At 36.2% G+C, this 26,231-nt stretch overlaps 1 protein-coding gene across 7 annotated transcripts in view; it reads right to left on the bottom strand.

Annotated features, from left to right (window-relative positions):
* The window catches only part of KATNAL1 (katanin catalytic subunit A1 like 1), an 80,477-nt gene that overhangs the window by 19,099 nt on the left and 35,147 nt on the right, over positions 1 to 26,231 (bottom strand). For all 7 annotated transcript variants that reach the window (XM_046664471.1, XM_046664473.1, XM_046664468.1 and 4 more), the window contains exons 4-9: positions 20,316 to 20,484; positions 12,016 to 12,143; positions 11,515 to 11,620; positions 7,765 to 7,923; positions 6,673 to 6,799; positions 5,967 to 6,101 (exon numbers count right to left, since the gene is read on the bottom strand). In XM_046664471.1, coding sequence (XP_046520427.1) covers positions 5,967 to 6,101; positions 6,673 to 6,799; positions 7,765 to 7,923; positions 11,515 to 11,620; positions 12,016 to 12,143; positions 20,316 to 20,484 — 824 coding nt within the window. The remainder of the gene's footprint in view (positions 1 to 5,966; positions 6,102 to 6,672; positions 6,800 to 7,764; positions 7,924 to 11,514; positions 11,621 to 12,015; positions 12,144 to 20,315; positions 20,485 to 26,231) is intronic.

Below are 26,231 nucleotides of genomic sequence, written 5' to 3'. Positions count from 1 at the left end.
TGAACAGAGCAAAACACAGCCCTCCCCAGAGCAAGAGGGAATTCTGCCAGCAGAAAGCCTTTGAACTTGAATTGCCTACCCCGTGGATTTTGGCCTTACCAGTCTCCGTAATCGCATGAGCAAATTCATTAAAATATATATACACACATTCTATTGGTTTCATTTCTCTGGAGAATGCTGACTAATACAGGGTCTCTCATAAGGCTGCAGTCAATCTATGGGCCAGGACTACAATCACACAAAGGCAGCTAACTCATGACAGGCAAGCTGGTGCCAGCTATTGGTGGGAGACTTCAGTTCCTTCCCATGTGAGTTTCTCTACAGGCTGTTTGCCCTTATAGCGTGGTAACTGGATTCCCCAAAAGCAAGTTATCTGAGAGAAGGAGAGCCAGGCAGAAACCATCCTTTTTATGATCTAGCCTCAGAAGTCATATAGCATCATTTCTGCCATATTCTATTCCCCAGAAGCAAATCACTAAGTCCAATCCATTTTCAAGGAGAGGGGAATTAAGCTCCTATTTTTGAAGGGGAAAAGTCTCAAAGAATTAAAGGAAAAAATATACAAAATGAATGTACAGATGAGGAATCCCAGCAAAGCAATGCAAATTATAAAAAATAACCAAATGGAAATGCTAGATTTACAAAATATACCTGAAATAAAAAATTCATTGAACAGGATTAAAAAGAAATTGGCGATGGCAGAAGGAAGTGTCAGTGAACATGAAGATATGTGAATAGAAATTATACAACCTGAAGAATAGAAAGAAAAAAGATTGAAAAAATTTAACAGATCGCCAGTGATCTGTGCAACAATATCAAAGAGTCCAACATATATGCAGGATAAATAAAAAGAAAACCCCACAGAGGTATATCATAGTCAAACTGCTGAAAAACAAAGATAAACAGAATAACTTTAAAACAACCATAGAGGACAACTACTCAAGAAAATGTCAACCTGTTTTCTAGAGTTAAACATATACTACCACATGGCCTACTTATTTCACTCATAGGCATTTATCCAAGAGAAATAAAAGCACACGACCACACAAAGAACTGCACATGAATGCTGATAGCAGCTTTATTCACAATAGTCTCAAACTGGAAATAATCCAAACATCCATCAAGAAGAGAACAGATAACTAATCTGTGGTATGGTTATATAATGGAATTAATGAATCTCAAAATAATTATGCTGCATAAAAGAAGCCAGTCACAAAATAATACATACTATAGATCCTTTTTTATATGAAATTCAAAATAATCTATAGTGACAAAAATCAGATCAGTGGTTGCCTGAGTTGGGCAGTGTTGGGGGGAGAGAAGCATAGGGGCATAAGAAATTTCATGATTAAAGATATGTCCTGTATCTTATTTGTGGGGTGGTTTCATAGCTGTATACAACTGTCAAACCAATCAAATTTTAAATGGATAAAGTTTATTATATATAAATTATTATGCAATAAAGTCAATTTTAAAAAACAATAGCCAGAGGGAAAAAGATACATTATACACAAGATACATTACATACAATGACATGAAGGACAGCTGATGTCACATCAAAACACAATGGAGGCGAGACGATGATAGAATGATATCTCTACAAGTACTGAAAGAAAAAACAAACAGAAAAACCCTCTTCCAACCCAGAATTATTTATCAATGAAAAATATCCTTCAGAAATAAGGGTGAAACAGATACATTTTAGATAACAAAACCTGAATTTGATGTTAGCAGACCTTAACTAGAAGAAATGCAAAAGGAAGCTCTTAAGATAAACTGGAGATGAACCAGAAGTTAAACTTGGACCTTAAAAAAGGAAAACAGTGGGGGCCACCCCAGGGTCAAGTGATTAAGTATGCGTGCTCTGCTTCAGTGGCCCAGGGTTCACCAGTTCGGATCTTGGGCATGGACCTACACACCACTCATCCAGCCATGCTGTGGTGGCATCCCACACAGAAGAACTAGAATGACCTACAACTAGGATATACAACTACATGCTGGGGCTTTGGGGAGGGAAACAAAAAAAAAAAGGAAGATTGCCAGAGATGTCAGCTCAGAGCCAATCTTCCTCACCAAAAACAAGTACTTTAGTCAACTACCAAAAAAAAGGAAAGTAGAGCAGCAGATGGTAAATATGTGAGTAAACAGAAAAGACTACGTTTTTGCGCTCCTCTTAATTTCTTTAAGTTTAAATTGACAATTTAAACTCCATTATATTGTGGGATTTATAATGTATGAAGATGTAAAAGACATAACAAAACAGCACAAAGGCTGGGAGAGGCAAATAGCTCTTACATTTTACATGAAATGGTACAATATCTCTAAGTTGACTGTAATAAGTTACAGATGCGTATTGTAATCCCTAGAGTAACTGCTAAGAAAAGACAATTAGGTATAGCTAAAAATCCAATAAGGGATTTAAAATGGATAATAAAAAATAGTCAATTATCAAAAGAAGTTAGGAAGGAGGTACAGAGAAACAATCTTAAAAAAGGGACAAATAGCAAGATGGCAGACCTAAATAGAGCCATATTAATAATTACATTATACTTAAATGGATGAAATACTCCAATTAAAACACAGAGATAAACTGGACAAATAGCAAGACCCAATTACATGCTACCTACAAGAACTGCACTGCAAACATAAAGACAGAGAGGGTAAAAATCAAAGGAAGAAAGCAGATCCATCATGCAAACAGTAAGCAAAAGAAAGATGGGGAGGCTATATTAATGTCAAATTAAATATCAAATCAAAGGGTATAACCAGAGGTAGAGAGACATTTCATAATGGTAGAATGACCAAGAAGACAATTGTTTATGTACACCTAATGAGAGAACTTCAAAATACATGAAGCAAAAATTGACAGAATTAAAGCAAAAATGACACAAATTCACAATCATAGTTGAAGAGTTTAACAACCCACTCTCAGTAATTGATAGAAAAACCAGAGTAAGAAATCAGTAGAGAATCTAGAAGATTTTAACAATACTATCACATCAACTTGATCTGACACTTATAGAATATTATAATCAACAGGTACAGAATGAAACATTCACCAAGATAGATTATATGCTGAATCATAAAATAAATCTCAACAAAATTCAAAAACTGACATCTTATATAGTAGTTCTTGACTATAATGGAATTAAACTAAAAACCAACAGCAACAAGATACCTAGAAAATCCTCAAATATTTGGATACTAAGTCACACATGTCTAAATAACCCAAGGATCAAGGAAAGAAAGAAAAAGGAAAACTAGAGACTATTTCTAAATGAATAGTAAATACAATATAGCAAAATTTGTGAGATGAAGCCAAAGAAGTACTTAAAGAGAAATTTACAGCTTTAAATGTTTATATTAAAATAAAAAGAAAGGTTTAAAATCAATAGTCTAAGTTTCTAACTTCAGGAAAAGAAGAGAAAATAAAACAACATATAAGGGAAAAATAATAAAAATAAGAGAAAAAATCAATGAAATAGGAAACAGAAAATTAACAAAGCAAAAAGTTAGTTATTTGAAAAGATTAATAAAATTGATAAATCTCCAGCAAGAATGATCAAGAACAATACAGATAAAACACAAATTACCAATTTTAGGAATGAAAATTGAGCCTTTACTATAGATCCTACACACAATAAAAGGAAAATAAGGTGTATGGATTTGTATTATGTTGACTTCAGCAAAGCTGGAATTTCACCTCCCAGAATTCTTTCACTACATGGTTCTGGGTTAGTATGGACCACATGAGTAATTACGGGCGAGATTTGAAAGGCAGAAATGAATTAACTCAGAAAGCTGGTTCAGGGCATGAGGTGTATTTGCAGCCCATGCATACTGTCACTTGTCTGCTGGCTCACTTTGTTAGTGAGGGGCAACACCTGAACTCCAACTCTTTCCAGATCCTGCCAGATTTCCTCTTTGAGCTTTTTTGACTCCTGAGCCAGGTGTATATTTGGTACTTATATTTGTTGGTCACAAACAGTGCTAGCTTCTTCTATAGGACACCCCAACCATCAAAATTGGAAGTCTCAGGGGAAATGAGAGCCCAACATGGGTTCCAGCACATCCCCACAGGTTATAGTTTGTCCTTGTTTCCACCACTTCATCTTTTCTATCTGACTGCTCTCCCTGCTGAGTTCAGGCTCCAGAAGTAGACATGAAATCAACAGCTTCACACAAACCATTTAGTGAGCTTCCACATTTCTATTAGGTCAAATCCCAATAAATTAGACAACTTAAAGGAAATGGATAAATTCTTTGAAAAACACAAGCTATTAAAGCTTACTCAAGAAAAAATAGATAACCTGAGTAGACGGCACTATATCTATTTTTTTTAATAATTAAAAAAAAATTACAACAAAGGTGCCAAAGTAATTTAATGGAAAAACAGAAAACTCCTTTTAACAAGTGGTGCTAAAACAATTCAACATACGTATGAAAAAAATCAAACTCAACCCCTAACTGATACATGTACATAAAATTAATTCAAGATGGATCACAGATCTAACTATAGTTTCTAAAAGAAAATATAGGAGAAAACCTTTGCCCTCTTAGGGTAAGCAAAGATTTCTTAACACATAAAAAACACTATGCATAAAAGGAAAATGACAAGAGGACTTCATCAAAATTTAAATGCCTGCTTATCAAAAGACAACATAAGGAAAGCTGAAAGGCAAACCACAAACTGGAAGAAAAGATTCACAATGCATGTATCTGATAAAGAACATCACAGCATTAGTAAAACAGCAAATAAGCCAATTAAAAACTGAGAAAAAGACTTGGAAAGACACTGCACAAAAGATATACCGATGACCAATGGGCACATGAAAAGGTGCTCCATCATTAGTCATCAGAGAAATGGAAATTAAAACCACAATGAGACAGCATTTCTCACTCACTAGAATGACTAAAATTCAAATACTGACAATACCAAATGTTGGCTAGGATGTGGAAGTACTGGAATTCTCAATCCTTGATGGTAGGAGTAAAAATGGTACAACCACTTAGGAAAACAGTTTGAGCTTATAAAGTTAAACATACACCTACCCTATGACCCACCTATTCTAGTCTTATCTATACTACCCAAAAGAATTGAAAACATTCATCCATAAAAAGATTTATACAAGAATATTTATATGGTTTCATTCATAATAGCCAAAAACTAAAAATAACTCAAAATGTCCCATCAAAAAGAGAATAAACAAATTTTGGTACAATCATATCACAAATAAACTACTCATACATGTAGCCACATGAATGAATTTTGGATGAATCTCAAAAACATTACACTGAGTGAAAGAAGCCAGACACACAAGAGTACATACCTCGTGATTCCATTTATATGAAGTTTAACAATAGGTAAAACTTATCAATGGTGATAAAAATCAGAAAAGTGAATGCCTAGAAGGGGCTTGAATTAACTGGTAGGGAGCACAGAGAAACTTTCTGAGGTGACAGAAATGTCCTACATCTTGATTAGGGTATTGATTAAACAGGAGTATTCATTTGTCAAAACTCACCAAATTATACACTTAAGATCTAACATTTCACTGTATGTAAATTTTATCTCAATACAATAAGAAAAAATTCATTTATGAAAATTTCAACATTCATCAATAGGATGAAATTATATTTTTCAAAGCAGCATATTTTGAAAAAGATCCTAAGAGAACTTTACCTGTAATCACTTAAGGTCTACTGAAGACTCTTCAAGTTTAAAACTAAAAACTTAGATGTCCTACCAGGTCTATTAACACGAATACAGCTCTGAACGTAAGAATTACTCTGAAATGTAAGGAACTTCAACAGAGTCCTGTGACCTGCTGTCTACTACAAACTGCTGGTGTGATGCTACAAACTTCTTTAAGCAGAATACTAATGGAATAAAGACCTAGAGAAATAGAAAAAGGTAACAGAAAGTAAAAGGAAGAGCAAAATACAGCAAAAGGAAGGTATCATACCTGTTGGGAGTGGTATATATATCCTTTTTTCTAATCTCCTTCGCAAAGCTTCATCAATGTCCCATGGGAAATTAGTAGCAGCCAACACCATAACCATTTTGGAAGGATCGTCATTCTCTAAAGCTCCTCCAACTCCTGTACACAGTAAGGGGGAAAAAGATTGTTTTTCTTACAATCTTTTATTCTTTCACTCGACCAACATTTCTAACCATCAGCTGCAGGCTTGGTGGCAGGCTTAGTGACAAAAATAATGCAGTCCTGCCGACCTCTATATGGTGGCAAAACCAGACACATCAACAGGTAACTATAAAACAAAGAGGTAGAAGTCACATAATCTATCGCAGGATTCTAATCCAGTAAGAAAAACCAATTTTTTCTGTAAGAAAATGAATGTATATTTCCTCTGAATAGAAAAAGCAGGAGAGATTACGCTGTTTTATTCCTTTCTTACTTTTTTAAATCATGAAGTTCCTCAAAAATGTTATTTTAGTTGTTAGTCTAATTTACTTGATTTTCTCAAGAAGATAGAACAGAAGAGGATTCACATTTACTTAACATGCGTGCAACCATAAATTTGAAAGACAGGTTACACTGTAAATCCAGGCTGCCATTTAGTTCATTCATTAAGAATTTCCAAAGTATGAATCTACATAAAATTCAAAAAGGCAATACAACAGTTTTGAGACAGTAATAAAATATCAATTACCATCCATCTGAATGAGTAGTTCAGACTTGACTCTGCGACTGGCCTCATGTTCATCAGAGGTTCCTCTTCGACTGCAGATAGAATCTATCTCATCAATGAAGATTGTGGTGGGGGCATAAAATCTAGCCTTTGTGAAAAGATTTTAAAGAAATCATTCAATTCTCTCATAAAATAACCTGAATTTTTAAAACTGCCATTTCTTCCTTCTTAAACAACATTCTCACTGCTTTAATCCCACCAATTGGCTACTGACAGAGGTTAAATCAATCATTCATATCAGAAAAAAAGAAATTTCTAAAAGTAACAGGTAAGTTGTATGTTGAGTGAAGTTGAGTGACAGATACACAGGGATTCATAGTACTATTATTTCTACTTTTGTGTTTGAAAATTTCTGTAATATAATTTTTTTTTCGTGAGGAAGATTCACCCTGAGCTAACATCTGTTGCCAATGCTCCTCTTCTTTTGCTTGAGGAAAATTAGCCCTGAGCTCACATCTGTGCCAATCTTCCTCTACTTTGTACGTGGGATGCTGTCACAGCCTGGCTGATGAGTGGAGTAGGTCTGCACCCGGGATCCAAACCTATGAACCTGGGACACCAAAGTGGAGCACAGGGAACTTTAACCACTAAGCCACAAGGCCAGCTCCTCAAAAGTTTTTTTTAAGATAAATTATCAACCTCTAGCCTCAAATATGCATTCTTACGTAACTACTGCAAATCCTTTATGAAAAAGAAACAGATTTTAATGACAGGTTAATTCCTAACTAGTTTTTAAAATATACTTCTGTTCAATCAGTTCATTAAAGATCCAGAAATATCGGTCAAACCACACACATTTCCAAAGTCTCTTCCACACTCACTGGACAGGATGCCAAAGGGCCTTCTTTTACCTCAGAGAGGAGGATACATTGAAGACACATCGACTAGTCCACAAAACTCACCACCCCAAATCTTGTTAGTGTGTTAAGAACTATCAAACGAAACTACACTTGCCCTTTTTAAAAAAAATCCTTGGGTGAACGGATCTAGATTATAGAGACATCAGTCGTCTACACAAACAGTACCTTGAAATCTGAATATATCATCACTCACCATTTCAAACAACAGACGGACTAACTTCTCAGATTCACCTCTATATTTAGACGTCAGTGTAGAAGAGGAAACGTTGAAGAACGTTGTGCCACATTCCGTGGCGACAGCTTTAGCTAGCATAGTCTTACCAGTGCCTGGGGGTCCAACCATCAGCACACCCTGAAATTTCAAAAGGTGTATTAAATGATTTATCAGATTAAAATGCCTTCTTAATGTACATGAAAATTTTCCCATCAAAAGACAAACTCAACTGTCGCAGTAAAATCTTGGTGCATTTAGCACAAGTATCACTTTACAGACAGAAAAAAAATGAAGAGTGATTCCATAAAATATCTCAAACCAGAGGTACTCAGAGATGGGCTAACAAACAGTCTACAGAACAAGGAATCTTCTGATATATTTAGAAAGAATCTAGCCAATTTTCCTGAACCTGGCAGAAGATAACTATGTGGAGTCTTGAACACCACTTAAGAATGACTGCTGTTAAAACACAATGAAAACAAGACAACACCTTCTACCACATGTAGAATTATACATTCCTTGCCCTTCTAAGGGACAAAACTAATCTTCCAAAACACACTTACAATATATAGCTTTTAATCAAAAATAAAGATTCATTCAGTAGCTATTAGTAACTAATACTAGTTATTCTGGGGATTTAAACTTTGAAAACTGTGTGCATCAAAGTTTCATAAAGTCCAAATTCAGAAACTGTCCAAATCCTTTTCTAGCTATAGAGTTTTGGTACCCAGAACAACTAGGGATCACTAGGATTTGAAACATTAGTTTTATAAAAAATTCGTGCTTTGCAAAGAGCCTTTAGCTGTGCATGAGACTGATACTTTGAAAATTGTAAAAACAACTAATGGGATAGGAACTGTAGCAAAGTTCATATTTCTCTTTCTAATGTCCCCTTTCAATGCCCTCTCAGTTCCTGTATTGTCATTAAATGGCCCTCCAGTAGGAGTTAATTTCCACCGTTAGCACCTGTACATAGGTACAGCTCATAGATACAATATTTATAAATTTCACCTCCTCATGACATTACTCCTTCAATCATCTCCTCTATTTTCCATCTCCTTCTCTATTGGCTCTTTCTCCTCAGTAGAGAAACATACTTAAATCTGTCCCATTTAAAAAAAATCCTTCACTTGACCCTACAAATCCTTTAGCTACTATCCACCTCTCCTTCCCTTCTCAGCCAAGCTTCCTGAATAAATGGTTTATGTTTACTATTTTTTCTCCACAAGCTACAGTCTGACTTCTGCCTCCACTACCTCACTAAAAGTACCTAATTCACTAAGTCAGTGGTCAATCTTCAATTCATATCTTCTTTCCTTCTCTCTGACCTTTGACACTGTTGATACCTGGTGTTCATTTTCTTCTTCTTGAAGCCCTTTCTCCCCAGGTTGGTTCTGTGGCACTGCTCTTTCCTGATGCCTCTCCTGCTCAAGACAGTGTCTTTCAGGTCTCCTCTTTCCCCTGCCCTTTACATTCCCAAAGCAATTCTGAGTCTTTTGTTCTTTTCCCTTTATAAAACTCCTTGAACAATTTCTATATGTATATTATCAACCACCACTTACATCTTACAATTTTAATTTAAACTCAAATTCTATTTAAGCGCTAGACCTCTATTTCCAATTACTTACTGAGTATTTACCTAAATATATTTTGTTTCTATTTAAACCTTCTCCTCTTCTCAATATCCAATATCAGCTCATTGTACTGGCCTTTTCCCCCAGTTCCTGGGAGGTAGACTCTAAATCCTCAGAATTTCCAAAGTGACAGGATTACCTTTGTTGTTCATGTTGGGCCCTGAATGAGGTGACTCACGATGGGCCCCTATATACTTGATGCTAATGAGATGACTTAGGACAGAGGCTGGCCTCACCAGAAAAGCCAACCACAAGATTAGAGGACTGGGGCTTTAAGCCAGTGCTATCAACTGGACCTCTGGGGAGAGAAGGGGGACTAGAGACTGAGACACATGGGCAATGATTCAATCAATCATAACTTTGTAATGAAACCCCAATAACAACTCTGGACACCGAAGCTTGAGTGAAGCTCCCTGTTGGCAGTACTCTACGTATCGTCACACATCCACGCACAAGGAGGGTACAGCATCCTCATTTCACAGGCAGAAGACAACAGGAGCTCCACCTTCACTATCCTCCCAGATCTCGCCCTGTGCATTTCTTCTTTTGCCTAGTGCTGATTTGATTCCTTTTGCTATAACAAAACTGTAATTGCAAGCATAATGCTTTCCTAAATCCTGTGAGTTATTCTGGGGAATTATTGAACCTGAGCAGGTAGGGAGAATCCCTGAATTTTATAGCCCACTGGTCAGAAGTGAAGGGGACCTGGAGACCCCCAAGTTTGCAGCTAGCATCTGAAATTAGGGCAGTCTTGTGGAAAACTGCCCTCAACTTGTGAAATCTGGCTCAATTTGGGGTAGCTGGTGTCAGAAGTAACTGTATACTCCTTCAGTTCAAACCTGGAATCTAGGAGTCATACAACTGGTCCCTCTCCCTCATCCCTATAAATTATCAGCCATAATGTTATCACTTGTACCTTTTAAACACCTCTCAGAAACACACCCATTTTTCATTAGCCAAATAACAAATGCCTTTGTTCAAGTCTTCATCATCCAGCTAGACTACTGCAACAGATTCCTCATCTACATCCATCTATGCCCATCTCCAACCCATCCTCCATACTGCTGCAATCCATCTTTCTATATTTGCAAATCACTCTCCTGCTAAAAACTTTACAGAGCTCATCATGATGGATAGGTTACACTTATCACTCCAGGTGTTTCACAAGTCCTTTAAATATCTATTTTAAGACCTTAGTCTCTCTTTTAAATATTGCTGTAAAAGTTATAATAAAGGGAAAACGTATGGTAATACGTTCCCCAAAATACCTAAATCTGTAACAAACAGTCTATAAAAGTTTTTAAGTTGTGAGAGGCAATCAAAATGCCACAGGTGTTCCAAGCTACTTATGTAAATACACAATTTCTCCTCCTCTCTACTTTTGGGCACCTCGAAAGAGGAGGTTACTGAGAAGAGAAAGAGACCTTCCTAGCTAATTCAGAAGTGCAAAGTAAGATCACGCTTTTATTCCCCTCTACCAGCCAGAATAAAGGAAGACTCTGCCTATGGCTAAGACCAAAAGGAGTTCCAGGCAGCAGTCGCTGGAAGGATTTTTAATACGCCAAAATGGAAACACTGGACCTGGGAGGAACTAGTCCCAGGCAGGCTTTAAACTCAAAGCAGAGGGTAAGCTAGAAAGAAGCAAACATTCTGATTATGTCTGCGAATTATACCAAGCCTTGATGAAGTGATCAAAATAATTAATTCGTGAGAAATATGCCAACTTTTAGAAAGATATTTATTTGATAAAACACTTATTCTGTAAGACTATGCATTATTACTATTTAGTTTGCTTGTTAACTTTTTACTTACAGAAACAAACATCTAGGAAGTTCTTAAAACTAATCTCTAGCTCAGTGCCCCTGAGGGAAATGACTTTAAATAAAGACTATAGTTCCAAAACTCCAAGCGCCTCTCCTGCTGTGCAGAGGCAGCCCACCTCAATCACAAATTCAAATCCAGATATCTGGAGGGCACCCAAACCTCCCTAACTTTTACAAACTGTGTCAATAAATACGTTAAGAAACTACAATGCTGTCTTTGATTATCACGCAAGCAGCATTTTTATCCCTATATTATTTTAATAAATTCTCACCTTCCATGGCCTTCTAATCCCTTTGAAGAAGTCAGGCATCCACATCGGAAGAACAACAGCTTCCCTCAGCAACTTCTTAGCTTCTTCCAGATCCGCTATGTCATCCCTTTGCAAGAACAGCAAGTTTCATGTTTATTCAGGGACAACTTTCAGTTATGGTTAATACTGATTCTTTTAAATTTTTTTACTTATGAAATTATTATTATATTAAGAACATTATTCTAATTCTTACAGCATAAAATGATCAGTGAAAACATACTGCAGTTATTAATTAGGACATGTTATTCAATTAACAACCTTTGTCAGTTATGTCAACATCAAATTAACATGTAAAATGTCTTGGTTATATTCTGAAAGATCTGTCCTATCAATTCTACACACTCACGTTATGGATGAAGTCACAGTCAGGAGGTTAATAGATAACAAGAGAAGACTCACATCAAGCCAACCTATAGCTTACTTTCTCCACCGTTTTAATTAAAGAACTTAAAAGACTCTAACCAATGAATGCTAGGATTCCTGGACACGATGTCTCTCTCGAGGGCCTCCACCAAGTCCTTATCATATCCAGCACCATCAAATTTTGGAATTTCACCATCACTTGCAGCATCTTGCATATGTTTCCTTCCCTGGGGACAGGTGTAAAAAAAATACTGGTCAATAATTAAATTAACATCGTTAGGCTTTCAAAATATTGTAATGTAATCATTTTTAAAATGACTTTTTATTATTTTCTTATTACCCAATGCCATCCTCCCCTATTTAATTCATCAATAATAGATGAACTAGCCAACTTTATTATACACTTCTTCAAATTTACATTCTTGGGGACAGTTGTAGGTGAGACTAATACTTGCTAGAAACCTCTGAATTTGTGGATGCAGGGGATCTCCACCACTGCCAGAGAATATTTAGAATATTAATGCAGAGGAAGAAAGAAAATTAATTTACTGAGAGCCTACTATATGGCAAGAAATCTCACCTACATTATCTAATTCAATACTCACAACCACCCCACAAGGTAGGCATGATTATCCTTATTTTTAAGGATAAGGAACTGGGACTCAGAAAGGTTACGTAACTTAAGTTCACAATTATTAAATATCTGAGTAGAGACGTTAACTCAGGTCTTCCTGACTCCCCAAACCCGTGCCCCTTCCACAACATCAGACTACCTCACGCCTGGCCGAGTCAGCTTAAAGCTTAAGAGAGGGCTGCGTACGGCAGAACTATCACATCCTCCAAAGCATCCAGGAAAGAGCCTGCGGGTGAGGAAAGAGTTGGGACTCTGAACTGCATCTCACAAAGTCTTTCCCCTGTTACTCTAAGTACAGCATTCAGGGTTTCTTCCTAGTAAGGTCCTTGGACCACATCATAAAGTCACCGTAATGACAATGGTAAAGGAGCTTTTTAAATTGTAGTATTAATACCATCAAAGCAATATACTTTACCCCAAATTCCTTACTTAAAAATATGGTGGCTTTAAAAAAGAATTATATACTATGGTTTCTATGGGGTTCTCCCAAGACTTAGGGAGCTGTGAGGAGTTTTAAATGAAATGTGCTCAGGCGCCAGAGTTGGTTCAGCCACTGGAACTGCTTCAGCAGACAGAGCCAAGTGCCCCCCAGAACGTCAGCCCCACAGCTACTGCTGAAGACAAAAATGAAGGGGGAAACGCTCAAAACATGAGTCCATTTCCTAAGCTTAAATCTGAAGAGAGAGAAGAGGATGAACCCCTCCTACCACACTTCAGCTGAGATAAACTACAGGCTTGACTGTAAGTGCTGAGAGGGGACTAAATAGGTCCCTTTGGGCAAATGAATAATTTACTGTTTCTAGGTAGCATGATGACAATATTAAGCTAAATTTTCAGAAAGATTCTTGTACTTCAGATGACAGATACCAATATTGACACTATTAAAAGGAGTAAATTTCATGGGGCCAGGCTGGTAGCATAGCAGTTAAGTTCACACATTCTGCTTCAGCAGCCCAGGGTTTGCTGGTTCAGATCCCAGGTGCAGACCTGCACATCACTCAACAAGCCATGCTGAGGCGGCATCCCACATACAAAATGGAGGAGGACTGGCACAAATGTTAGCGCAATGACAATCTCCCTCGAGCAAAAAGAGGAGGATTGGCAACAGGTGTTAGCTCAGGGCCAATCTTCCTCACCAAAAAAAAAAAAAAAAAGGAGTAAATGTCTGACATACTTACACAACAACAACATAACAACATCAACAAATTTAAAATAAACTCAGCCTAGAATAACATTTTATAATAAGATAGGCCAAGGCTACAAAGTCACATTCAAACAAATCATTGGAACACTCTATAATCATTTTAAAACTCTTCTAGAAATAAATCAACTAAAGAATGCAACAGAAATGATATATCTGGGACTTAAAAAGCCTCGATATGGCATTGCAATTTGAGACTTACCAAAATTTAGTATTAAGAAATATCAGCAGACAGCCATTTTAATATGAATGTCCAAGAGGTCAGGAGGACTTGATAAGCCCTACCAAGGGACAGGAAAAGCTGTACACTTACCTGAAAGTAACAGGAATCATAGGATTTTAAGGACAATAAAGATGTGAGCATCTACGTCTAACACATTTTATTGTGCATTAGGTCTTAGATTAGTGATTGAGAATACACTATCTGCCTTCATGGAGCATCTAGTCTAGTGGGGGAAACAAGTAACAAGTAAACAAACCAAAAACACATTATTACATACTGTGAAGTGCTATGAAAAAGCTGAGTGGTCACTGTGGCTAAAAGGTATTGAGCAAAAGGAATAAATTGGAGAGACGGGCAGAGGCCAGCTCACCCCAGCTCCTATAGGCCATGGGAAGGAGTCTGGATTTTATTCTGAGTGTAGGGATAAATTTTTGAAATGTGTTAAACAGGGGAATGACAGGATCTCACATTTGTAAACGACCCTTCTGGCTGTTGTGTGGAAAAAGGATGAAGCAGAGGGAGCAGCAGAAGCAGAGAAAGAAAAGCCTATGGAGTAGAGCACTCCAGGCCAAGCCTCTGAAGCCACAGAAGAGCAAACGTGGGCACAAGCCAGTCAAATGACGTGCCCTAGAATCCAGTTCCTCTACAGTAGGGATGAGACTCGAATACAAATTAAGTCCTCCAAAGAAGATTCTAGGAACTTTTTCAAATCAAAATGGTGAGGTTATTAAAAAATAGGTGTAGGAAAAGTAAAAATAAATAATTTGGTTACATTGGGAAATAAACAAAATGGGGGACTATTACCTTTCAAAATATGTACTCAAAGAAATTGGAATAAGATATCAAATATAAGTAACTGGTTTCAGGTAACCAGCTAGACTAACTGCAATACCCAAAAGAAACTTCGTTTTTAGGCAATAAAGCTAACTTTACCCAAGACATTATTACCTGTACAGTTTATAATAATACTAGCTGCAGTGCCACTGAAATGATCTTACAATTCTCTGATTAGATTTTCATATTAATTGACTAAGGTCAACATTGGCAAAAATTTGACATTTATCGTGAAATTTGAAACACTTTTTTTCTTGTTAAAGCAAAACATTTTAGCTTCTTTTTACTAATATCCAAATTACCCCTATCAAGAAAGTCTGTTAATGATCTTTCACTAGTATTGGCTAATCATTCTATTTGAGGGAAATGGAGCTAAAATTAGTGACTTATTCAAAGTAATACAGCCAGTCATGACACAGGTTGACCTAAAATGCAGATGGTTTTTGCACTTTACTGTGTGCTTTCTCACGGCGGCAGCTCAAGTGAGACACAGCCAGTTACTAGCTCTCAGTCGTACATCTTAAGAGAAATGCTGACAAGTGAATTACCCAAAGAAGGATGACCAGGGTGATAACAGGTTCAAAAAACAAGTCATACGGAGGAGGATTGAGGGCCCTAGAGACATTTAAGCTGAAGAAGAAAATGCTAAAATAGCAATACAACCAACTGACCTATTTACCTCTATTTACATTACTCCAAAGGAATGAACCAGGACCACGATGAAGTGACAAAGAGGTAAATTTCAGATCAACAAAAGAAATAATTTTCTTTTTTTTTTTTTTTTTTTTTAAAGATTTTTTTTATTTTTTCCTTTTTCTCCCCAAAGCCCCCCGGTACATAGTTGTATATTCTTCGTTGTGGGTCCTTCTAGTTGTGGCATGTGGGACGCTGCCTCAGCGTGGTTTGATGAGCAGTGTCATGTCCGCGCCCAGGATTCGAACCAACGAAACACTGGGCCGCCTGCAGCGGAGCGCGCGAACTTAACCACTCGGCCACGGGGCCAGCCCCAAAAGAAATAATTTTCTAACAATGAGTTCTATCCAACAAAGGAGTCATCTCTCTTGTTAGGTAGTGAGCGTCTCACATCAGAATTACTGGCTAATTAGTAATAAAAACCACCGATCCACAGTCACAAGGACGTCTAAGCTGAATGATAGCTGACCTTTGGTTCTTTCTGTAAAGACAGTGTCTCTCACTTGCCCACTTACTCATTTGTTTCCTGAATTCAACAGCCCAAGGCAAGCGCAAAATTTCTTGGAAACCTCATTTTCTCTTTTTTAAGAAAGTGATTTATATTCTGTACCATATCTGTGTTAGTTCCCCACTTTCATGTTACCTTTATAGCTAACACTCACCTACTGCTTACTGTGTGCCAGGCACTGTTCTAAGCACTTGACAGAACCATCTTAAAGGTCCTATGAGGCAGGTACTCTGATTATTTTCATCTCATAGATGACACCTGAAGCTCAGAGAGGTTAAGTAAATTGTCCAAGGACACACAGCTATATCCTTGGCTGTCTGGCTCCAGAATCAGTGCTTCCAACTACTTTGTACACTACGGCATACTGCTGCACACTTGGGGCTACTCCTACCCCGGTGTGGGAAGCAAACACAGGAAAAGTTAGACAAGATCTCTCAACTGCATCTCATTCTAAGTCTTTACTATTTTACAAAGGAAAATAGGTTGATCAATGCAAAACAGAGCTTACTAATTTCAGTGCTATGCCCTGTACTGGGATGTTAATACAAAATACATTTAAGTTGAAATAATGAACCCACAGCTTCTGCATACTTATCAATAAATATGTTCTTTCAACACATTTCTATCTACGAATATTTACTATGTGCCAGGCACTATTCTACCTCCTGGGGAACAGCAATGAGCCAAACAGACAAAATCCCTGCCTTCATGAGCCACACGTTCACATTAGGGGACACAGCTCATAAATAAGTAAAACACACAGTAAAACACTTAGGGACAGAACAGTAACTACTTTACTGTAATCTAATGTAATAAGGTAAAAAGCAAAATAAAAGCAAAAAACACCACTATAAATTAGCTGCCATCAGATGAAGAATCTGTAGAGTGATTGAATATCCAAAGGATAGAGAAGATATTTCTTAAAAACAAGTCATTGATAACACAAGTGGCCAATAAACAGACAAAAGCATTTTCAACCTTGTAAGTTATCAGGTAAATATACAATACACGTTAAATATACTGATAAAATCACAACGAGCTATGATTACACCCACGAGAGACAGACAATATCAAGTGCTGGTGAGGATGGGAACAACCGGAACTTTTATACTCTGAGGTGGGAGTGGAAATTGGTATAATCACTTTGGAAAACTATCTGGTGTTATCTACTAAAGCTTAACACACGCATATCCTACGACCCCCCAATTCCACCCCTAGGTATAAGCTCACTAGAAATGACTGCACATATATACCAAAGGATAAGTAGAAAACTACCCAAAACAGCACTACTAATAATAGTTCCAAACAAAAAGCAATCCAAATATCCATTAACAGTAAAACAGATTTAACTGCGGTATAGTACTGCGTATAAATGAAAACAAACAAACTTTAGATATATGCAACAGCATGGAGAAATCTCACAAACATATGCTGAGTAAAAAAAGCCAGACAAAAAAATAATACTGTACATAAAGTTTCAAAATAGGCATCAGTCATTTACGGTATTAGAGATCAGAACAGTGGTCACCTTTGGGGGGGAAGTGGCGGAACAGTGGTCATTTGGGGGAAGGACATGGCAGGGATCAGGAGGGACTGTGAACATGCCTTCCGAGGCGCTAAATGTTCTGCTCTTGACCTCTGAGTGATAGCTGCGTGGATTATACGGTGGTTACTGGGGTTACATGCAGTGGTATGCTGAAGCTGACTCTTAATGGTTTGCAAGAGCCCATCATTAAATTTTCAGGACATTTGCAAGCCAGCTGTAACACACACCCATTAATAAAAATTAAATTACACAAATTTAAATTATATTAAAAACAAAGGTAAAAAAATACTCAAAACTGCTCACCTTTTCATTATTTACCTATTATCCATGCACTTGGAGTTTATAAGCTCACTGTATCTGTTTAGTGGAAACACTACATAATGGTAGGCTACTACCCACACCTCCTCTCCACTCTGAGTTCGGTTCAGCTTGAAATTGGTCTTAGTGGAAGTATTTATACCATAGAAATTAGCAAATACTACAAATCGGGGCTTGACTTGTTATTTTGTTAATTGTCTAGACTTAAGAAAATAATGGGGAAAATGTTAATAATGCAGATGAAACTTAAAAGTGTGTCATTTCTGTAGCTGCTACATTGTAAATAGCACAAAAATTAAGGAAATATTTTTCGAGTATTTGAAAAGTATTATCTGATTCATCAAAGTTGCTCGAGTGATGGATGAATGAGTGAAGTTCCAGTGTTTTTGTCTCACTTTCATCTTACTAATTAATGGAAACAAAATATCAACCAACATTCACACCAGAACTACATTCCCACTCATCTGTCCACTGCAACCATAGGTTGGCTACAGATACACGAGCTGAGCAAAATACAGCAAAGGTGGTTCTGTGAGAGACCACTGGCTCAATGAAATTTACAATAAAGAGCATTGTATATTTTATTATTTGTAAATTATGTGCTACACATTCTTATAGACAGACACACACACTTTTTTCGGAAAATTAATTATTAAACACGTACCAGTACACTGCTGGTTAGATGATCATCATTCATCAGTTAGTACCTTTCTAATTTGTGCACACTTCTTCAACAATAATTTTTTTAAGTCACTGTTCATTTGTGCAATCACCAATCAACAGCTCTCAAAAGAATACTCCAACCCAGTTTACAACATTTCTGTACATCAGACATCCCTCGACTTACTCAGTTATGAGAAGGAGTGTATTCAAAAATGGCCATCTGTTATAGGTAATTCAAGGCTGAAGTCAAGGTTAATAACTTTAAGTTAATTTTATGAATATAATTTATCATACTTTAATCTGAATTCTATTTAAAAGTATATACAGCTTTAATCATGAGATCATAATGGAAACACTGCTCATTTCACTAAGAGTTAATTAACCATAAAGTTAGTCTTAAAAATATTTGAAAATCAGAGTTTTATGAATTAAATTTATTTTTTGTTATAATACAAAACATTTCTTCTGCTAATATTTTTAGACTATCTCTTTTAAATAAAAAATGGATTTGTTATTTCTATGCACATTTCTATACTGATTCAAGACAATAAAATAATAATACATCTAATTTTCTCAGGTACATTCAAATAAGACTGAAAAATACAGCTGTAAAAGTTAATTTATTCATCTGACTCCCTCTCTTCAATAAGAAAAGATCAATTTGAGGCCAGGAGTTATACTTTATTAAAGTTTGTATTCCTAGTACCTAGACATACGACTGACACAAATACTCACTTAAATGTGCTTCAAGTAAATGGGGTAACAAACTGGCCTTATGATGATTCTGTGACCATCAGGGGAGAAAAAACTGTAAGGCCTGAACAACACATCACCATAGAAAGTGATTCTTACTTACGGAAAAACAGTGTTTTTAAGCTTGGATCTAACTTGAAGCCTGTCAACAGTTTAAACAAAGTTAAAGAAAAGATTTAATCACTCTCAGAAAATGAACTGGTACTCTCATAAGAAACAGGTATTCGTGATACATTAAAATAAGACAGTAAGCATTTTCAAATAAGAGGCTGCACAGTCTAATGATTAAAAGCTCAGGAACTAGAGTTCAAATCCTAGTTCCACCATCTACTTGCAGTTATGACTTTGGTGCCTCAGTTTCTTCTTACGTGGAACAGGAGACATAAAGATGAGTTCACAGGAATTTATAGGAATTAAATAAGCCAAAATAAGTAAAAAGCTTCAAAAAGGGCCTGGTACGGCAGTACAGAATTTCCATCCAATACTATGTTTATTCACTGACCAACCTCCCAGATAAAGTCAATGGACACAGTGAACCCTAATTGAGGGAAATTTTCTCATTAAAGAAAAAAGAAAACCATGTTCTACTCTGAAATTTACAGATAAATCAAAGATTTTTTTTTTATTTTTAGCAGCAGTGAATCACATCCATCATCTTATTCTATGAATGTATACATCTATTTCCTTATAGGTCTTTTCCCCACAATTATGTTTTCATTTATTGTTCATTTCAATTGAGAATATTCATTAAAATATTTTTTAAAGTTTTAAAACTTTATTTTAAATATTTCTACAAAAGACCCATTTTACTAAAGATCGTGTGTGTGTATTTTTTTAATATACCTCTGAGGTTACTGGCATTGTAGAATGGCCTTCGAAATGCAAAGACTGCTTAGGGTTTTGAATCAGACTTTTTCTAATCTCTTCCATGTCAAAATCAGGGTACTCTGAAAAGCCAACACAAATTATAATATGCACCAAAAGTCACACGCTTCACGTGAGTGAGTTACAAAGAGACGGTCTTGCCTTGTCATCTCTCCCTTTGGCTCTGTAATCCTTGTCCCTACTTGTGGAGGGTTTTTCACTCTTTGATATAGGATGCGCTCGGCCGACAGGTCCCCGGGCTCCTACTCCTGGCATTTCTTTCCTCAGAGGTCTTACTTCTCGATTGGGGCGCCTTATCTGAGGCGGAGCTCTGAGAAGAAAAAATTAAAATTAAAATTAATCAAAGGCAAAAGTATTTCAATACTATCTTAGTCAATAAAACTATTAAATCAAGAAACCCAAAATATCAATTTTTCTCCCTTTTGCCAATTCACATCCATAACTATTAGGTCAGTTTTTAAAAGCACTTTTCTATAAAATATACTGGTTGATACAATTATTAAATACACATAAATGACATATATAGCAGCAATTATTTTGTAAACAATAACTAATAATCACCAATAGAGGGCAATACAGACTATTCCCATCCAATAATCTTAACAGTGCAACGGAAAGTCAATTACTTTATTCATTACTATCCCAAACCAAGAATAAGTAACTTTAAAGAAAAAAAGCATTAAAAGCTGAAAGGACAAAAATTCAAAATATATCTTTTTGCACAGTTTACTAATTTATTTTTTACAACCAAAGTTATTTTCTCTGCTTCTGTACTGGAAAATCCAACATTTCATTCAACAAATTACAAACAGCAGGGCTTAACAATGAAATCTCCTTATAAACAAAAGTAATTTCTGGGTAAAAATATCATCCATGCTTTGAGGGTGTCAAAAATCACAGGATCATTCCAATTATATAGGCTTCTAAATGGAAATCAAGAATTCTGATAACTATATATGGTGACAGATTTTAACTAAACTTACTGTGATCATTTTGCAATATATACAAATATTGAATCATTGTCATACATCTGAAACTAATATAATGTTGTACATCAATTATACCTCAATAAAAAAATAATTTTTATAAATATATAAATGTAACCATGCACACAAAGTGGTATATTTTGTTTCATGTAATAAGAAACATGTCTTCTTCAAAGAGTGTAGCTGTGAGGTCTCTCAGCACAGTATTTGTCTCTCTTTGGGTGCTGGGGGGACTCTAGCACTGTGTGAATCTCTCAGTTCTTCTTTGAACTCTCTCTGCCTCTGTTTTCCTACCTTTTCTCTCTCTACAGCTCTGCCTGTATTTTAGCTCTTCAGATCCCATATGTGTATTCCTTTTTCACCCATATGCCATATCTATTATTATCCTTCTTCCAACTTCATGCTTTTAGTTCATCTAACTCATCATGGAGTTTCTCTCCCTAGTATCAGAAAAAGTGACACAAGTATATAACTCAAGAACCCAGGAAAATAGGAAAACAGATGAAAGGCCAGGAATGTTGCAAACTCAAGTCAAAAAAGGTAAAAAATTGTTAAAATATTGCGGGTCTAATATAGCACCTTCAGATTGTTGGAATTAGACCACCACATGACATTGCTAAGGATTTAAGAGACGCTGGTGAAAAGTATCTATCTATTAGGTTACCATACATTGATATCTGAATCCTTGGAGTTCAATGCAGTGAAACAATTTTTTACTGAACACCCATTAGGAGGTATATAGCCTTTACTGTGCCAGGCCCTAGCAGGAGACAAAGAGGAATAAGCAATCTTGTGAAAGAAATCCATAGGAAAGGAACTAGAAAATCGTGTATAGTAAAATGGTTATAAGGTATTTTATAATTTAAAATTTATAAGGTACTATTCAAATTTAAAGGTACTGTTACATTATTAGTTTGAGTACATTATTAGTCTTTTAAGCATTCTGATAAAATAAAAATGTGATGAGACTAGTAAAAAATAAAAAACTAAAAAGGTTACATTGCTCTATTCCCAGTATTTCATCACAATCACTATTTTTTGATTGAATGTTTGTTTTGGTTGACGAAGGGGTGGAAAGGAGTAGAGCAGAACTCTACACTTATTTATACACATTTGTGTATGTATAAATGTCTTTCCTGAATCAGATTCATGCATACGGCCAAAGACAATAAAATGAGAGCAACAATCTCTTCCACACAGAACACACGTCCAGTTTGCCCTTCTGTTAGCAGCTGCGTCTGCTATTTAAATAGCCTGGCATTGTCTGTGGTCTTGCTTTTTCAACGCACAGCCAGCCTGAAGCTTTTGCTCACAAGCAGCAAACCCATCCCTTACAGCTGCATGCCAGGCTGCTCGTCAGCTGCTGGGCTTACCCCAATAGGCCTCGTTGCTTAGGGGTGAATTATAGTGAATCTTGAAACATTTCTTCTGCCTTCTTGGCTTGTGCTTCCCCACCTCAGCTTGCTATTTAACAGGTGCTTAGGAGTCCTGCTGTAGTTCATTTTGCACTCACATCCAGCTCGGCAAAGCGGTTATGAGAAGAATTATTTCAAAGCTTGTACATAGGCTGCATTCCAAGTGTTTGTTGCTGCTGACCTTGTCCTGCCGCTCAATATTCTGATGAGCTCATAAACAGTCTCAATGAAACTGCTCAAGAAGCCAGATGTGCCATTTGTGGCAAGTCCCATGTCTCACAGAAAGCCTGCCTGTGCTTTGCAGGTCTTCAGTCCCACCTCACTGCAGTTTGATATCACATTTGTAACAAACTCTGTCAACTTCCCGAAGGACACCCTTGAGGCTGTTCTGCACTTCTTCCTCCATTAGCGTATCACTGCACAACGTCATACTTCAATTTACGGACTCAGTGACAGCTTCCAGGCCGCATGAAAATTAAGTCTCAAGGCTTCTTTTACTAGTCTCTTTTTAAAAAGAGACTTTAGGAGGGTTATACAGCATCATCAATCTCTGCCCTAATGGTCAAATAGAGACTGACACTGTACTAGCTTATAGTATTTCAAATACAGAGAATAACTGGTGGATCTGCAGATAAAATACTAGAATGTCTACACCATGTTCAGTTCTATTTGAGGACATTTTCCTAAAGGAGTGAAAAAATATGCCTTATTCTATCATATGCAATAAACGATTTCCTCCAAAATCCAATACATCCTCTTTCTAAGCTATATTAAATATCACTATGATATGTAAATGTTCTTATCAGCACTGCTTGTAATAGCAAATACATGGAAACAACTCACATGTCCAGTATCAGAACAGATACATTATTATATATTCACATAATGGGATATTACATTCACATGAACATGAATTACGGCTACACGCGGTAACAATACACGAATCTCAAGACCATAGTGTTGAGTAAAAAAGTAAGTACAATGAATACACACAGTATAATTCCAAGCAAAGTGGAATTACTTTTTGGGAATACAAATGTATGTACCAAAAGTATAAAGAAAGGCAAGGGTATGATAAACCCCAAATTCAGGATAGTGTCTAACTCTGAAAGGGGAGGAAAGGAAATAGGATGCAGAGGAGCTCATAGGGGGACTTCAGAGGTAACAGTAAAGTGCTTTATCTTAAACTCCATGGTAAGTACATAGATGCTATTGTATTGTGATTCCCTATACCTTATACAAATTTTAATTATTCATATTATCTACTCAGTAGTTAACAAAACTTTAATTATGATTATACTTCAACAACACTAATTAAAATATCTGAGCACCTAAAAAGTGGGTTGCTACAAAGTTTTTGGCATGTTCCAGAAACACATGTTCTATTGATGCAGGCTCAGAGTATCCACCTTCAGTTGAATATACAGGATTACTGCCTGGCAAATCTCCATAAGAGATCGGACAACAGAAATGGGACTATCTGTCCCAGAGCACCACTCTTCCATGATTCCAGAAATCAAAGGGAAAGAGACCTCTTCTGAAGATGCCTTCATTCCACATCATATTAAGAAAGAAGGTCTAAGATACTTTCACAATTTTCTCTAGTTGCTATCTAGGCACATTCTTAAGATTCCCATCTACTAAGTTCTTTCCATTTCTTCTAGCTTTCTGTTTAGCAGTTATTCTGAATTCTTTGGTTATATCTATTTGTTTATACATTGTTAGAATTTGGTATAAGAAAAAGTAATTTGGAACAGGTCCTATACATGCCCAAGAAGATAAGCCAGATTACCTACAGTTAACTTCTGGAAAAGAAAAAAAAAATTTTTACTTTGCTAACTCCAGAATTAAACAAACAGGAAAATATCTCTCTCCAGAGCTAATAAAAAGACAAGAAAGTTAAGTTCCAAGTAGTTCATACTGATATTTTTACTATAAGGATTTGGAATCAATACATGAGGCTTCTGAGTCCAAGGGAAATTATTTGGTAAGAAATTAGGAGGCAAAAAACAAGGCTTAAACAGAAATTAGAAGACCTATGATTTGAAATTAAACATTCATGTTTAAGAATTTTAATGTCCACTCTCATCAAATTTATGACTGCTATTTTTTCAAATCAGTAAATTACTGATTGTTTACCTAATAAGTACAGGAACTATGCTGGATGTTATATTGACACAAAAGTGTTAGAAACATAATTCCTACCTTCACAGACAAATAGCATGGTGATTTGAAGTCAGCATTAGATTTAGAATCCTAAAACCTGGGTGCCTTTTTACTCCCAAATCCACCAATTACTGATTAAATGAGTATGTCACTTGACATCTACAAGCCTCATGCTCTTCCTCTATAAATGGAGATGATAATACTTCACAGAAGTTTTTAAATCTATTTTTCATTGAGATATAACATATATACAGTAAAATGTACATATATTAAGTATACTACTCAATAAATTTTGGTACCGTATAACCACCAGTAAATCAAGACAGAAAATTTCCCAATATCCCAGAAAGTTTTTTCATGGCTCCTTTTAGTCAGTATCATCCCCTAAAGGTAACCACTATTCTGAGCTTACTATCATAGATTAGGTTTGCCTATTCTAATAGTTTCATATAAATGGAATCCTACAGCACATACTCTGTGTCTGGTTTCTTTCTTTCAACATTACTTGTGAAATTCATCCATGTTCCTGCATATAGCATTAGTTTATTTTTCTTCATTGCTGTGTAGTATCCTATTGCATAAATATAATACAATTTATCTATTCTACTGTTGATGGACACGAGTTGTTTTCCATCTGAAGTTGTTATTGCAGCTTCTATGTATATGGGGATCATGTTCTTGGTAAACATAAGCATTCCTTTCTTTCAGGTATGTACCCAGGAGTAGAACTGCTGGATCACAGGGTATATGTAAGATTGGCTTTAGCAAATATAGCCCAACAGTTTTCCAAAGTGGTGATGCCATTTTACACTCCCATGAACAACATATGAGAGTGCCAGTTGCTCCATCCTAGCTATCTTGGTGGAGGTGTAATGGTATCTCATCGTGGTTTTACCTTGCCTTTCCTGAATGACAACGGACGTTGAATACCTTTTCAACAATATGCTTATTGGCCACGTGAGTATCTTCTTTTATAAAGTATCTATTCCAGTCTTTAGCCCATTTTTTTTCAATCAGGCTGTTTGACTTTTTCCTATTCGTTTATTGACTGTCATTCTTTATATATTCTGGATATAATCCTTCTTATAAGTCCTATCTTCTCCTAGTATATGGCTTACCTTTTTACTCTCTTAATGGTGAGTCTCTTGAAGAAGAGAAGTTCATAATTTTAGAATTCTGAGTCATCAATCTTTTATCTTTAATGCTTTAGTGTCCAGTTTAATAAATCTTTGCCACCCGAAGGTCATGATGATATCCCCCCATGTTTTCTTCTGTCAGCTTTATTTTATTACCTTTTACATTTTAGGTAGTTATCTATTTCAAATTAGTTCTTCTACATGGTATAAAGCAGGGGGGTCAAGGTTTTTCCCCCACATGGATATTCAGTTAATCCAGAAGCATTTATTGATAAGATGTACCTTTCCCTATTGAATTGCAGTAGTGCCTTCTTCATAAATCAAGTGACTTCATAGAATTTAACCTTTAATGAG

The sequence above is a fragment of the Equus quagga genome, chromosome 6, assembly GCF_021613505.1.
Source record: "Equus quagga isolate Etosha38 chromosome 6, UCLA_HA_Equagga_1.0, whole genome shotgun sequence".
NCBI classification, from domain to species: Eukaryota; Metazoa; Chordata; class Mammalia; order Perissodactyla; family Equidae; genus Equus; species Equus quagga.
Note: the sequence above shows the minus strand (reverse complement) of the source record. Positions and strands in the feature narration are given on the sequence as shown.